At 30.6% G+C, this 14,881-nt stretch overlaps 2 protein-coding genes across 3 annotated transcripts; both read left to right on the forward strand.

Moving 5' to 3' along the window:
- The first annotated feature begins 81 nt into the window (after positions 1-81).
- On the forward strand, positions 82-4,078 carry LOC108561903 (inhibitor of Bruton tyrosine kinase). The gene is made up of 9 exons (XM_017920023.1): positions 82-179; positions 262-597; positions 649-1,076; positions 1,132-1,487; positions 1,544-1,958; positions 2,017-2,712; positions 2,769-3,654; positions 3,709-3,863; positions 3,921-4,078. Exons 2-9 carry the CDS (start codon positions 264-266, stop codon positions 4,044-4,046), a joined length of 3,396 nt encoding a protein of 1,131 aa, XP_017775512.1. The 5' UTR covers positions 82-179; positions 262-263; the 3' UTR covers positions 4,047-4,078.
- Positions 4,079-6,094: 2,016 nt separating this feature from the next.
- Positions 6,095-13,743, forward strand: LOC108561679 (ankyrin repeat and LEM domain-containing protein 1). Of its 2 annotated transcripts, XM_017919745.1 has the most exons (6): positions 6,095-6,537; positions 6,603-6,692; positions 11,035-11,441; positions 11,504-12,140; positions 12,205-12,428; positions 12,928-13,743. In XM_017919745.1, the coding sequence occupies exons 2-6, from the start codon at positions 6,610-6,612 to the stop codon at positions 13,551-13,553; spliced, it is 1,977 nt and encodes a 658-aa protein (XP_017775234.1). In that variant the 5' UTR covers positions 6,095-6,537; positions 6,603-6,609; the 3' UTR covers positions 13,554-13,743. The 2 variants fall into 2 exon arrangements, with proteins under 2 accessions (XP_017775234.1, XP_017775228.1); XM_017919739.1 differs by having other exon boundaries at positions 6,096-6,692.
- Positions 13,744-14,881: the final 1,138 nt, after the last annotated feature.

Consider the following 14,881-nt stretch of genomic DNA (forward strand, 5'->3'; position numbering starts at 1 on the left):
GTAAGTTAGATCACTACAATATTAGCTGCAGGTGTGGTTGTCTATAACATATTATGTAGCTGTATAGTGGTTTTGGTTTTATTAATATCGTAATAAATTTTAAACAATATTGTTGTGATTACAAAGGTGCTTTGTATATATTGACTTTATAATAGAGTATTATAATATCCCAAACAACAGTAAGTATTAAAGTTGAATAAATCAATTGAATTTATTTCATATAAATGAATTTCTTCAATTATGCAATATTACAATTTTTAGAAATGGTTGTGGATGATGAACTATGCTCAAATAGATGCTCTTTATACAAGCATGGTGAAACAATTACATCTGCTTTAACCAAACATGAAGTATCAGATGCTGAATTGTGTAGTTTCCTAAATAAAATATGTGATCAATGTGGCACATCCAAAGATTATGACCATCGGTCTGCCTTGCATGTTGCAGCTTCATGTGGTCGCACTGAAGTTTGCAAGTGGTTAGTATGCAGGAAACACAGCAAAATAGATGAAAAAGATACTGAGTCAGGATATACTGCATTGCATAGGAGTGTTTTTTATGGCAAAATAGACACAGCTGTTGCACTAATAAAACTAGGTAATGTCATATAATTTATTTATATATTTTATAAATATAATATTGTTTCAGGTGCAAAAATTAATATTTTGGATTGTAACAATTTAACCCCCTTGGATCATGCATTGAAAGATAATCCATTGTGTGCATGGAATTTTCCTGTGCCAAGGTGGATCTACATGTGGGGCACTAATTTCAATTACACACTGGGTTCAAGTCAATCCAAACATAGTCCTGAATTAGTGGACACATTTCATAAAATTAAGCCTAATGCATTGGTAAAGAAAGTGTGCCTTGAAAAATATCACACTGCTATTTTAACTGAGAATGGTGAAATATTTACTTATGGTCATGGGCAAGGTGGCAGATTGGGATTGGGATCAGAATCATCTAATTTAGAACCTACACAAGTTAAGTTTCATTTTAATCACAAATCCCTTGCAATTAAAGATGTATGCATTGGTAGGGATCATTGTTTGTTTCTTGCTGAAAATAATACTGTAAGTACAATTGTAGTAGTTTCTTGTTAGTATATTTATTTTTGTATTTCGGTAGGTCTGGGCATGTGGTTCAAATGCGAATTTTGTCCTAGGTGTTCATCCAACGGTTCCTGAATTATTGGTACCAAAACCATCAACTTTGAAAACACCAGTCACAAATATATGCTGTGCGACTTATCACTCGGTAGCGTGGAGTCCGGTGGCAATGTACACATGGGGATTAAACGGTGGTCAGATAGGTCACGATAAGAATAATGAAATTCATCAAATTTTACCAAAAAAAGTTACGTACGTGATGGGAGACTGGTTGCTTAAAGATGTCGTTGCAAGTAATGGCGCAACGGCTGTTTTAACAGATCACGGAGATATTTTTGTCCTACATGAATTCCAATGCAGAAAAATTGCGTCCAAGTATATTATTATATTTATATTGGTTAAGAAATTTGTATTAATACAAGAAATGCAAGAATTTTAGATATTGAGCGAATTAAAATGGTCGGCGGTAAATTATCTATTGACAAGGGTGCTACCGTGGAATTAAGAGTCGTTGCCTTGACTAAAGCTGGAAACTTATTGATTTGGCGAGAAAGTGACCAGCATTTGGATCGCGCTATATTTACGCTGAATCGTCTATTGAAACTTAAAGATGTTACATTGAACAACAAGTCTATGATCTTGTTGACTAACGACAGAGAATTGTTTAAGGCCTACCCAGAAACTAGGAAGAAACAAAAAAACCATGATAAAAATAAATCAAAAATTTTCAATAAATTCTTGAACAGAAATGAATGCATCTTGGTTGATCTAGAAAGGATTCCCAAGATATTTGCAGCAGATACAATTGTATCTGATTTAGAAGGAGATAATTTTGTCTCATTGCAAGTAATATTCTATATTATACTTTTGATTATTCGTTTTATTAATATGAATATTTTTTTAGATGAATGTATCTTCATATATAACAAGAGTTCCCAATATTTCTTCATCGACGATGGAAGATGATTTTCAAAACCTTTTAATAAAACCAGAAACATCGAATTTTGTGTTTACAGTGAGAGGAGTTAATTTCCCTGTTCACAAATACATTATTGGGTTGGGAAGTGATAAATTAAAGAAAATGGTATCCGAATGCAACGAAATTAAAATTGACTCGATACATCCACAAATATTCGAGCAGTTGTTAAATTATCTTTACACCAATGATTGCGAACTATTACATGCAGGGCCATGTTCTGTTAATATAACTCCAACGGTGAAATCTAAAATCGAAGTTGAAGAGTTTGTCAACTGTGCTGGTAAATCGGTATTTGAAGTGTATAATAGCCAATCAAAGAACACACAGGAAATTGAAGTCACTGATCCAGTAAAGTTGCTTCAGGACGCAGCCAAATCATTAGGGTTAAATTCTTTGTATAATGATACATGCAAATGTGTATATTCTAATGGAGTGATTAAGTATAAAACCGGTAAAGATTTTACTCCAAAAATACTTAAATTCAAAATCGATGATTTAGTGGAACTGCACGATATTCAAATTGAATGTAAAAGTGATAAAATTGTGGCTGCTCATAAGTGCATATTAGAAGCCAGGTCCGAATTCTTTAGGAACATGTTTTCTGTTCGGTGGAATGATGATGTAAGTGTTTTCCTTAATTATTATTTTATTTTTATTAAGCAAATGTTCAATTTTAGAAATCAACTTGCAAACTAACTCTTCCGTTTGCATATTCCACAATAAATCGGTTAATGAATTACTTGTACATGGATCAGGTTAGCTTAGATAATGATGATTTAGATACTGTATGTAATTTACTAGTGTTGGCTGAATATTTACTTATGGACCGATTGATAGAAGTCTGCGAATTTACTTTATCGAAGATGATAACTTTCAAGAACGTCTTAACTGTTATTTCATTGGCGCATACTTACAACGCGAATCAATTGAAAATCTGTTGCATGGAGTTTATTTGTTTAAATATTGCTGCATTTTTGGAGTCGAGGTGTTTGGAAGAGATCGACGAAGAAATTCTAATAGACTTAACGAAGTTTTATGCCACATGGAATAGATATATGAGCCACAGGATCATAACTCCGTATTCTGATAATACGAGCGACGAAGTTATAAAAGAAATACACAAATCTAATCCTGTTAACATGGACTTTAACGATGAAATAATTGTGACACCCAATTTATCTCAAAGGAAACGAACTAAATCTCATAAATCAGGTAGCCAGAAGAAATCAGAATCCAAACAAGAGCCAGAGGAGAAAGTAACTGAATCTGTTATAATCCAATGCCCCGAAGAAAAAATAAATGTAAATATGATAACGCCACCTCCGGCAAGAATAAAAGCTATTTCCTCTGCCATGGAGAAAATAGCACTCGATAATGCTGATGAAGACTACTTCGTCAACTTAACTAAAGGAGATTTTCCTGATCTCAATGAATCGTTCGCCAGTCCAGATGGCAGCAGTAAAACCAAATCCGAACATCGTCCGGATAAACATAAAATGCAAAAGGTATCTCAGAAAATGAGAAAACGATTGTCGTCCGAGTGTTCATTGAACGCCGTACCAGGTTAAACAATTATATGATCCACGTATCATAATTTATTTATAATTGATATTTTAGAGAGTCCCAAAAATCCATGGAAAAGAATCGAACCGCTAAAAAGTCCAATTGGATCATCCGACGCGAAAGCAAATATAAGTACGATTATAACGGAGGAGAAGAAGCAGAAAGAAAATTTGACGAAAATAAAAAGCAAATTGCTTATCTATACACAGGTATAAGAAACACTTAAAATTAAGACAATGTTTATTGACGGTTACCTTTTTTTTGAGTTGGAAGATAAAGCTATTGAAGAGCTGCAGAAGTTTTACAACGTCGATAATATTTCGGATGAGGTCATTGAAGCGGGAAGGGTTGAAATCGGTTTAGTGGCTGCACCTATTTGGGTACATAAATAAAATTAAATGATTTTTATTTACATTATAATCGTGATATTAAATTTTATTTTTTATAATTTATTTTACTTGGCTTGTACATTTTAAAGTTGTACTTTGAAATTTATGGACTCATTAAAGAAAACTATATATTGATATACATATTTATTAATACCATAATACAACTTTTCAAGTAAAAAAGTTATACTTTTCAGGTTATCATTCTTTTTGTCGTTTAGCATTATTGAATTTTATTATGAACTGGTACTTTTTCGTGTTTGAAACGTTTATATCATCCGTAACTGACCGATCAGCAGCCGTTCCGTTGCGTTGGTCTTTTACGTCAGACGTAGATTCTAGTGAGTTAAAATAAAATGGAAATAATTTAATGTTCCTTGGGCGGCCCGAGGAGTTGAACCTCTGTTCTACATCACTCGAAACTCAATAATAATCTCATTTTGTATGTTTATTTAAAATCATTTCTTTTTCATTATCCGTGTATGAGGACTCATATTTGTCCGTTATCTGTTTCTTAAAGTATCCGTTCAATATATTACGAAAAATTTTCGTCTATATTATTTATGTTTCTAATAATATTGATTTTGTGTGTCTAAACATTCTTGGAATACATTTATTTCTTCAAAATAGGACTGTTAAATCATCATCAAATTGATTAATAGATTAGCTAGTTTATAGATATTTCTCGGAAAATATAAAATATTGGGTGAAGCAAATACTGAAAATATTGTATGCATTAGGAAAAGTCATAAAAGACAATAGCGATTCGATAATGTTGTTGTGAAATTGTACATCACAATTCGAAATTTATATATTCGTAGAATTGTTATTAGGAACTAAAATCATGTATTATTTTGGAATCATAATTCAATATTGAATAAAATACATTATTCAATTTTACAAGAATTGATTAGATAGCAGTGACAAATAAGATGAAGATACTGGCTTGTTATTAAAGTAAAATGGAACTAATGTGAACATAAATATTAAATAAAGACACAAATTGTAACAAGCATTTAAGTATATGATGCCAGAGTCTACAAAGATGTTATATTCAGGGCAACGTACGTGTGATAATTAAAATATCGTCAACATTAAGATAGCTTGATACATTTATAACTCAATGTATGAAACTGTTATTAATTGTTTCATTAACAATTAATTAAAAATAAAAGTATACCAAAACAAAGCACAGATATTTACATTTTTTTTTTTGATAAAAATTAAAGATGAAGAATACGGACAAGTTATAAGAAATGTATATAAACGACATTTTAGAATCAGTTATTTCAACCTTCTTTCATCATTTTGCTTTACAATTACAAAGTTTTTTACATTGTTGTTGCTCAAAGATAATGTTAATAAAATATTAAAAAAAAGATGCAACAGCAATATACATTTTTTTAATAAGAAATAAATCACATTTGAATCAAACTAATGATATTGAATACAAAAATTAAACATGTATTAAATAAAAGTGTATAATCATTGAAGGTTTGTAATGTAAATTACTAAATCTTAATACTATTTTGAATCACTGTTGTGATATATTTAATTAATTTTAATTTAGATTCAGCACTTGAAACGGATACAGCTATTATTAGTAATATACGTAAAGCTGTGGTTAAATTTGGATGTTTTCGGTTAAATTTTGATCCAAAATTAATTTTAGAGCTTCTCGCGGACCAACGTTGCATTTTATTAGAGTAGCAAACACTTTAATTTCTATGCTTTAATATTTCTTCAGATGTGTTATTGCATACTTCTTGTATGTCCTTCAAATATGTTTTCCATCGTTGAAAATGTTATATTTTACTTTTTTGGATAGAAAAGCTATAAATATAATTTTTGTGTATGTTTTTTTAAATTTTTGAACTCAGACGGTGAATTAGTTCTTGAACATTAATCCGAAAAAAAATGTTAATTATGGAGGATAAATTGGTATGACCTTACTTGTTAGTTACAAAATGAATGTAAATAAATTTTGTGTATTGTGTGTTGTAATTGTTGAGTTAGCGTGGAAATTGTAATGAATTACGCACAATATAGTAATATGTGTGTGATAAGAAGTTATAAATGGAAGATCCATAAAACCGAAACTGGTTTATACTATAAATAAACGGAGGCGTCAATAATAATAAGAATGGTATCAACAAATTGTAGTGGTAAAAATGTGTTCATGAATAGAAAGCGTTTTAATTAGTCGATGCGCTTTGTGCGTTGATTAATGACTTCGGAGAGCGACACATGAACGACACGCAGCAGCAATCCGCAACATCAATCGCATCCAATTCAACACCATTCAACCTAATCCCAATCGCATCGCACCGCACGCACCAACGTTCGCACTTTGAGCGGTGCGACGCGCACGCGCATCCGTCGACCGCACGCAAACTAACCTAATCTCGTCTCGGCAACGATTTGTTTACATCCTCTGGACTGGGGAAAAAAGCTGACCATCGATGACTTTATCAGTTCATAAATTGCCGTAAAGAAAGTAGGTTACATTTACGCGCATTTGCTTTTCTTATGCAACACACGAATAATTTTCATTATACATAGTGTGGCAATGAGTATTTATCGCGGACGCAGCACGACCGAGTTTTATTTGGCATCCCTACTCTACGATTCCATTGAAGATCAGGACTTTAGGTGAGTGCATTGCACTAGTAGTAATAAATCGCATTGTCGTTCATTCAGTGCAGATATGTTTTTTCTTATACACGAAGAGTGATTACAATACGGTTCACGGAATCAGCTGTTTCAACTCATTCCTAGTGAATCGACAAAATATACCTTAGAAATATTTGTTTATATTAAAACCCTGATAAATATTTTTAAGCATTTTTTATTTGGAATATATTCTATTCATATGTGAAAGACATTTTACAAGTTATTTTACTTTATTTGTATTTTTAGTAATTTCAAATTAGAAAATGCTTAACTTTTCATTACCTGTTTTGGATCAATTATTCTAACTGGAAGTATATTTTGAATATACAAATAAAATAGAGAGGAAATAAGAAATATTTTAAATAAATGATTACTAACTGTACATTGTTCTTATCAATCTTGTCCCAATAGAGCTGAAACTTTTGTAAATATACAGAAGGTTGATGCAAGGAAATTATCATAAAATCAACAATGCTCCTTAAACAAGTATGATCAAATAAATTTAATTTAAAATTACTTATTAAACTTTTTAATTCAAGCTATTTGGAATGAATCTGCTTTTTACCAGTTTTTTTTTTTGCAAATAATCAAAACTCACGTGATATAAATTATTTTAGATTTTTAATATTGTTCATTAAATTCCTATAGTTCATATAATAGAAGTTTCTTCATATGTTTCAAGATGTTGATATTAATATTTTTTTTAACTATTTTTACTTTCAAAATCTAATAAATATAATTATTTATGAATAAACTACATAAATAATTAAGAATAAATTACAGAAAACATAATGATATATCAGTCATTATTGTAGTATTGGCGATTTTTGTATAATAAGCTTTCAAATAGAAATTAAGAATTGATTTTTAGTCTCGATTTTGTTAACACTATTTTATTCCGATGTCAGGGTCATATATTATAAAAAAAATAATTTCAATATCATTTAAATACATTATATAAACTTAATTCTATGGTTGCTAATAGTTAGAAATTTCTTTGATTTCGTTTTTTTGCAATTTAATTCTAATTCTTCAATAGAAAAATCACAATTTTAGATTGATTGACACATCTGAATAACTTCATTTTTAATCTTTTGCATATTAGAATATTATTTTCTTTTAATATAAAGTATTATAGTTGATTTAAAAAGAAAAAAACGAACATAAATTGGTATTTGGTATTGAGTGACGACTCTTATCGTGCGGTTCCTCCCGGATAAATATACTTAATCTCAATAATAAAAAAGTGTAATTCTATTCCCAATTCTATTTTTAGTTTTCTCCTTTTTGATAATCACGCATTTCGTAATGATTTTTTTGTTCGTCTGCAAAGCGCACCAATTTTTATACTATAAAATGAAAGCTTATCATAATATTTATTTTTTTTATTTGGATGATAATATAAACAATTAATTAATTTTAGTTACACATAATAAGTAGACAGATTAATGCTGTCTCCCATTATTAGCTATATACAACTTGAATGTTTAATTTTTGATTATTTGGTCTGTGATAAGTTTTATTATTCAACTAATTAGCAATGATATGAATCATCTTATATTATTTATGATTTCTCTTATATATTATTATATATATTCTGATATCAAATGAACTTGACGGGAAACCATATATGGGTATACGTGGTTTAAAAAAAATAGTACACAATTGGAATTGATTACATTATAATAGAATCTAATTGTCATTGTTATGAATTGAAGAAAAATTGGTTTAATAATCGGGCTCATATAAGATTGTTCCGTATATTGTAGGGATCGGAGTTAATTGACGCTATAAATCCGTTCTATAAACGGAAACTAAAAAGGCGCTTCTTATTCGAACTGATAATATTTATTAGTTAATGATAACTGATTATCGTCTTTTATTTTTATGTATATATATATACATTTATTAATAAGGCGGTTTGAAGCAGATTTGTTTGCAGTCCATCTACAAACTAATTGATTGGGTACTTTTACGTCTAATCGTTGTTCTTGTTATTCTAATATTATTACTATTATTGTACCCTTTGGATATTTTTGTAGAAATAACGATTTCGATCTTTACGTTACTGTTGTAACTATCGTTTATTATATTATATTTGATGTGTGTTTTATATGACCATCCGGCGATCATCTGGTGATACGAGGTGTGAAGATCTTGAGTACTCAAGATCAACGTATCTCAAAACAGAGTAATAAATAGTTTTCATAGATTTGGTTACGTGTTAAATAATAATTTTCACTTAATCAGAATTCTGCAAAATTTCCTGAATTGTAAATAATGTAATAGAATTTAATTGAAATATATTAATTTAATATGTACTCAGGCTGTTGCTAACAAAACTATATAATCAACATGTAATTAGCGATGTCGCAAGGGGTCTTCGACGCCAAAATAATAACAACAATAAATATTATTAAATATTAGATATACGACAATCTATTTTTGCTTATCATAAGTGCGAGATGTGCGTTTGCACGTATTACATACAGTATATAATTGCTTATATCCGGCAAGATCCTGCAATTCTATATCAAAATATAGCGAGTCATTGAAAAGCCGGCAGCATTTTTTTTTCTTCATTAAATTCAATAACATCAATGGAGTCTCGGGTACAAAAGGGCAGAGATAATAATATGAGCGACCTTGCACTTGTAAGCTTATAAGAGAAGAATGTAAATAATGATGAATGGATGGGAATTGAATTAGTTTCATTCGAATCTAATAAGTATACAATAAACGCTGATGATCAAGGTTACTATTTAAGAAGAATTAATAATATGTGACAATTTTATTTTTTTTTTAATTAAAATACGAAGGTATGCAATGACTGTGCTTTCTTTACGTACTCTAGTTTAATCTTAATTATTATAATTAAATAATAATATACTAATGTGACCTGCTTTATTTGAACTTAAATTTGTCCGACCTCTTTTAATTCGATTTTTAAAAAATAATAATTGTATGAATGTAAACGATATTGAAAAAAATAAAAATCCAGGGACAAGATGTATGACGTATTTGGATCAACATTTCAACATTAGTTTGATTGATCTGTTTAAAATAAACATTGTCTGTTTTTCATAAGTATAATTCCCAGAAAATCCGATCTGGTTTTCTTAAAATATAAAAGTAGTATTGCACAAAGAATAGCAGATAAATTCGCCTGATTTTTTTTTTATATCAGAGAAATTAATAAATTAGTCAACCAAAATGTGAAATTAATTTCAAGATAAGCCTTTTTTTATTTTGTCTTCCCGCTCTTCGTCTGTAGATAGGCGCCTATTATCTAAATTGCAATTTATATTGGGTTATGTAATTTGGTTGTAGGACTAAAACTAATGTATGTGATATGAAATAATAAATTCCAGATAAATTCATAAAGTGTTGCGAGCAATATGCGTGGAATCGATTTATATAACGTCAAAGCAATTAATTTATTGACTTTATTTTTCGCGCGTCAGTCCAAGTTATAAATAATTAATTTATAATTGCAATACAATAATTGAATGATATCGTTATCGTCACCGACTCTACTTTATGTTATAATAACGAAGAAATATAATGTTTGCTAAGTTGCAACAATACTTCGATTTCATTCTAAAAAGGCGGCGAAGCGGAGAAGAAAAAGATAATAATATTGATAAGTTTATAATAAAAATACAAATGCTCCTATATAGACAGCAATACCTCGTCCGTGGATAATCGGTTTTACCAATATCATGGACTATTTAAAAAAGAAAGGATCAATTATGTATAAATTAAATAATATTTTTGTGTACTATTTTTTTTAGAATTTATGTTTGTTTTGCTCAATTAAATTTGAGTTTATTTTGAAATTTCCTTACCGGACTAAAGCGAATTCGGTCTGATCGTGAGGTATTGCCATATTTTCATTTAGTCAATATATAACATGCGCATTTGTATATTCGATTTACAAAAAAATAAATATTCCATTTTCAATTAATTATTCCATGACTACTGATATCAGTAATACTCGTGTATGGACCATAAATAAAAACTTTATTAATTGTGTTCTGCTCGTTTTTGTATCCACTGCAATAGAAGAAACATTTCATGTTTATGTAATAGATAAATGTCTTGTCGATGTTGCTTTTCGTTTTGTGTGTTGTATTATTTTTTAATCGTCGGCGTACGAGACATATTTTATTGATAAGCGAGGCGCCAATATTTTATCACAATTAGTAAAAAAAATAAAGAAGAGTCAGTCTCGGTTCAAATTTCAATCCTAACCTTTCTTAATAGAACTCGGGATTTGGATCTGTTGGGCAAGAATTTCTATATTTTGAATTTGTTTCAGGGCTGTGAAATCTTTATTAAGCGATAAAGGAGCGGATGCAAATATTATTTTACCAAAGCCGGGCATATCGCCGTTTCACTTGGCAATCGGAAGCGAGAATTCCGATTTCGCCCAGAAAGTTACGACGATCGTTTTGGAGCACGGTGGAGATCCAAATGTGAGATCGGACGAAGGTTTGACACCTCTCCACATTGCTGCTGCGTGGGGTAGAAGCAATATAGTTGAATTGCTTTTGCTGTGCGGAGCCGATCCAAATATAGAAGACAACTGTTATCAAACGCCCATAGATTATGCAGCGGCGGAGGATCACTGCGCCGTTATCAAGATTATTAAGGATAATATCAGCTGCGACGTACGGTCATTTCTATCCGGAAGTAATGCTAATGTTCAATTGGACTATGCTTTAGGTAAAATATTGATTGTATTTTTTTATTATTATTTTTTAATTTACTTATTAATGTTTGCGCAGATAAAATAGTTGTGAATAATGGACAGGTGGTTGGAGAATACGAGCTCGCAAATATAGTTGAAGCGGAAACCATCGATTTGGAAGTTTTACCTAGAACAAATCCAAATGATTATGTGAGGAATTGGTGCGATACTCTGGACGCGCAATTGGAATCGAGCGGATTAGAGGACTTATCGCCCAAGAGCGTAACTTCATCCGTAAATGGATCCTACCGTTACAAAAATGTTACAATGTACAGACCTAAGGCCCGACCATGGGATGTCCCGTTCAATTCGCACCAATCTAATGACTTTTGCAAATTTTCCGAGAAATCTCGCGAAAGTGGCATAGTAACATTGAACGATTCTGCGTTGGAAGATGATGAAATCAAATTGTCACCGCGCAAAATTAGTAAGACGAAATCTAAAGATACGAGTAGTGATTACTGTACATGTACGGAAGGATCAGACGATGTTATGAATCAAAATGTTTACGAAATGTCCTCGTCCTCGTCTTCCCAGAAGAGTACGGACCACATCAACAATCATATCGCAAACTTCGAAAATAGTTTTATCAGTGTTTCCGAAGTTTACAGATATTCCGATCGTGATGAAGGCATAGTGCTATTTGAAAAACGTATTTTACCTCCGGCCAATAGGTAATTTAACAGATTTAGCAAACGATTACAATTAATAATTACAATTTATTTCTTTCAATTACAGTTATGAGACGGAAAATGTTACCATCAGTTCAAGATCATCTGTACTGTCGAGCTTACCTAAGAGCTTTGACTACGACACGGACACCCTCCATAAAGAATTAACATGCATAGGTTTTGAACCCGGCCCAATAACCAAATCCACGAAACGGGTGTACCTTAGGAAATTGTACAATCTACAAAGGAATCCATTGGATAATATAAAAACCAATTCCAAAGATGAGAAAGGTAATTGAGATAATGTAGAGTATAAAATAAGTTCGATAACTTTTTGCATCATTCAAGAAATTTTAAAATTCTAAACTGCCAGAATCGCAGTACTCCTCAAGTTGCGTTAAATAAATTAGTCATTATTTTAAACAATCCACATTTCATCGCACGTTTTAAATATATATATATATATGATCTATTTTACAATATCTACTGTTATGCTCTATTTTGTTATTAGGGATGTCATTTTTAAATCTGAATATTTTATTTTTGAATTCCAAACGTTTTTTTGGCGGTGAGTTACAAAGCTTTAATAACAACATACCAATAGTGTAAGGTACAACAAATGTTAAAAATATAATATAAAACGGGGTAAACATCATGCTTATATATTGTCACTATATCAGACGTTTGTCATGAAATTGTCATTCAACTACTAATATATGTGTATATTATATATGTAATCGAATACACTTTTATAATTATTAGTTTAAATTAATTAGTGTTTTATTTGTAGTTTATTCGTGGGAACTTCAAAAGACCTTAAACACTGCAGAATGGAATTTGGAACTATTAAAATACAAGAGCCTCGAAGAAATTGTGTCCAAAGAATTCTCGAATCCCGATGTTTCTAGGAGATGGCGGGAAGGCGTGAAGAAATCCTCATTTACGTATCTACTTCTCGATCCTCGCGTAACCAAAAATTTGCCGTGCAGAACTGATCTTTCCGCAGAGGAGAAATGGAAAATTTTCATAACGTCTATATTTTATGTGGGCAAGGGAAAACGTTCTCGCCCTTATCAACATCTGTACGATGCCGTTGAATCGTACAGCAAGACGACGGATAAACAAAGCGAGAAGATCCAGCATATACTGGACATATGGAACGAGGGCTACGGCGTCGTGTGCCTACACGTGTTCCAAAATGTGATACCGGTCGAGGCGTATACAAGGGAAGCCGCGATGATCAATGCGATCAAATTGACGAATCTCAAGAACGCGAAAAGCGGTCAGTTTTACGGGATGGCTGCCACTTGGAACGAGAAACAAAAGCGAATGTTGGGCGTCTACTTGCTTTACAAAGCAATGAAAATTTTGTTGAATGAGGGCGAAAGGCAATTGAGTCCAAGTGATATTGATTGATTATAATAGTATTCTTACATTTTAACCAAAAATAACTCAGTACTATACTGTTATATTATACTTTATTTATTTTTTTTGTTGGTAAATCAAAAAAAAAAGAGATGGAACATGACAAATTATTTTTTTCAATATGTTATTTGACAAGTGCAAGTAATTGTTGTATTCGTGTGTAGGTAAATAAAAATTATATTTGTACGTTAATATTTGTTAATATTTTTATACAACTTATTTAATAAAATTAAATGTATGCAAAACTACTTTTGTTTTCTTAATATTATTTTACTATTGTGCCATCAGTGTACGTGTATAAACAGTGTATAAAATTAGAAAATAACTTATCCATGTGGCTCAATCAACAGATTTCGAAAATGTCTATGAATTGGATGTTAGAAATGTATTGAATGCAGAAGACGCTAGTTTTCAACAGAAGATTTAGAAAAACAACGAAGACGAAAATAAAATAGTTTCTGACGAAAAAAAAATGTTTTTGTTTATTAAATCAAACTTTTGAAAACAAAACGTATCAATTAGTTTATCAAGTTACTTTTTGTCTGTTATATTAGTTTATAAACAAATATTTCTGGTGTCATGATAACACCAGAAATATTTTATAAACTAATATTCTTTTAATTACATCGGCATAAACTTCATTTGTTTATATTTGAAATGTACATTAGAATGTATATCAAAATATACGATTATGCTCATCACACACATTAATGTCATGGTTTTGACAAACTTTTATCACCCCTAAGACTTTATTTAGCATACTGTCATAATTTTACCTCTACACATTTTGTCATACAGTAAAACGCTCATTATCCCAATTGACAGTTGATTGGGTTTACCGTGGTCTCGTTTACCGTTTCAGTGTTTACTTATTTTATAAGCTAAATTATTTTGGTTTACGGCGCCCTTAATGCATCGGGTTAAAACATTAGTCTATCTCAGGGCGATCAGTAGAAGTTCTTCTTTGATTTTATCTGCGCCCATGTAACACAGGCTAAACAATAAAATTGTTTCTGAAATTCTGCCGTTTTTTAATTCAAATATAAAAATTATTTTACAAAGAAAATAATTAACAATTACAAATTACCTATTAAAATTATTAAAAATGTGTTTTTGTATATCAAAACATAGATACTAATTATTTTGCATATAAAACGTTTTTTTTTTATCAATTTTACTATTTAACTTATACAATGCAAAGTTATACAGTTAATTATTCTGCACAATGCTTACACCAATTTTTCATTCAAAAGAAACCAAAAGGACTCATACTTTTGGTGACCAATTATATGCACTAAATATGTTTGCCATTCAACTTT

Source organism: Nicrophorus vespilloides, unplaced genomic scaffold (assembly GCF_001412225.1).
Source record: "Nicrophorus vespilloides isolate i.1.1-1 unplaced genomic scaffold, Nicve_v1.0, whole genome shotgun sequence".
Taxonomy (NCBI): Eukaryota; Metazoa; Arthropoda; class Insecta; order Coleoptera; family Silphidae; genus Nicrophorus; species Nicrophorus vespilloides.

Bases quoted from the DNA above. Each gene is read 5' to 3' on its own strand.
- LOC108561679 (XM_017919745.1), top strand. From the start codon at position 6,610: ATGAGTATTTATCGCGGACGCAGCACGACCGAGTTTTATTTGGCATCC. The intron at 6,693-11,034 runs GTGAGTGCATTG...AATTTGTTTCAG, and splicing joins ATTGAAGATCAGGACTTTAG to GGCTGTGAAATCTTTATTAA. The intron at 12,429-12,927 runs GTAATTGAGATA...TTTTATTTGTAG, and splicing joins CAATTCCAAAGATGAGAAAG to TTTATTCGTGGGAACTTCAA.
- LOC108561903 (XM_017920023.1), top strand. From the start codon at position 264: ATGGTTGTGGATGATGAACTATGCTCAAATAGATGCTCTTTATACAAG. The intron at 598-648 runs GTAATGTCATAT...ATATTGTTTCAG, and splicing joins TGTTGCACTAATAAAACTAG to GTGCAAAAATTAATATTTTG. The intron at 3,655-3,708 runs GTTAAACAATTA...TTGATATTTTAG, and splicing joins TTCATTGAACGCCGTACCAG to AGAGTCCCAAAAATCCATGG.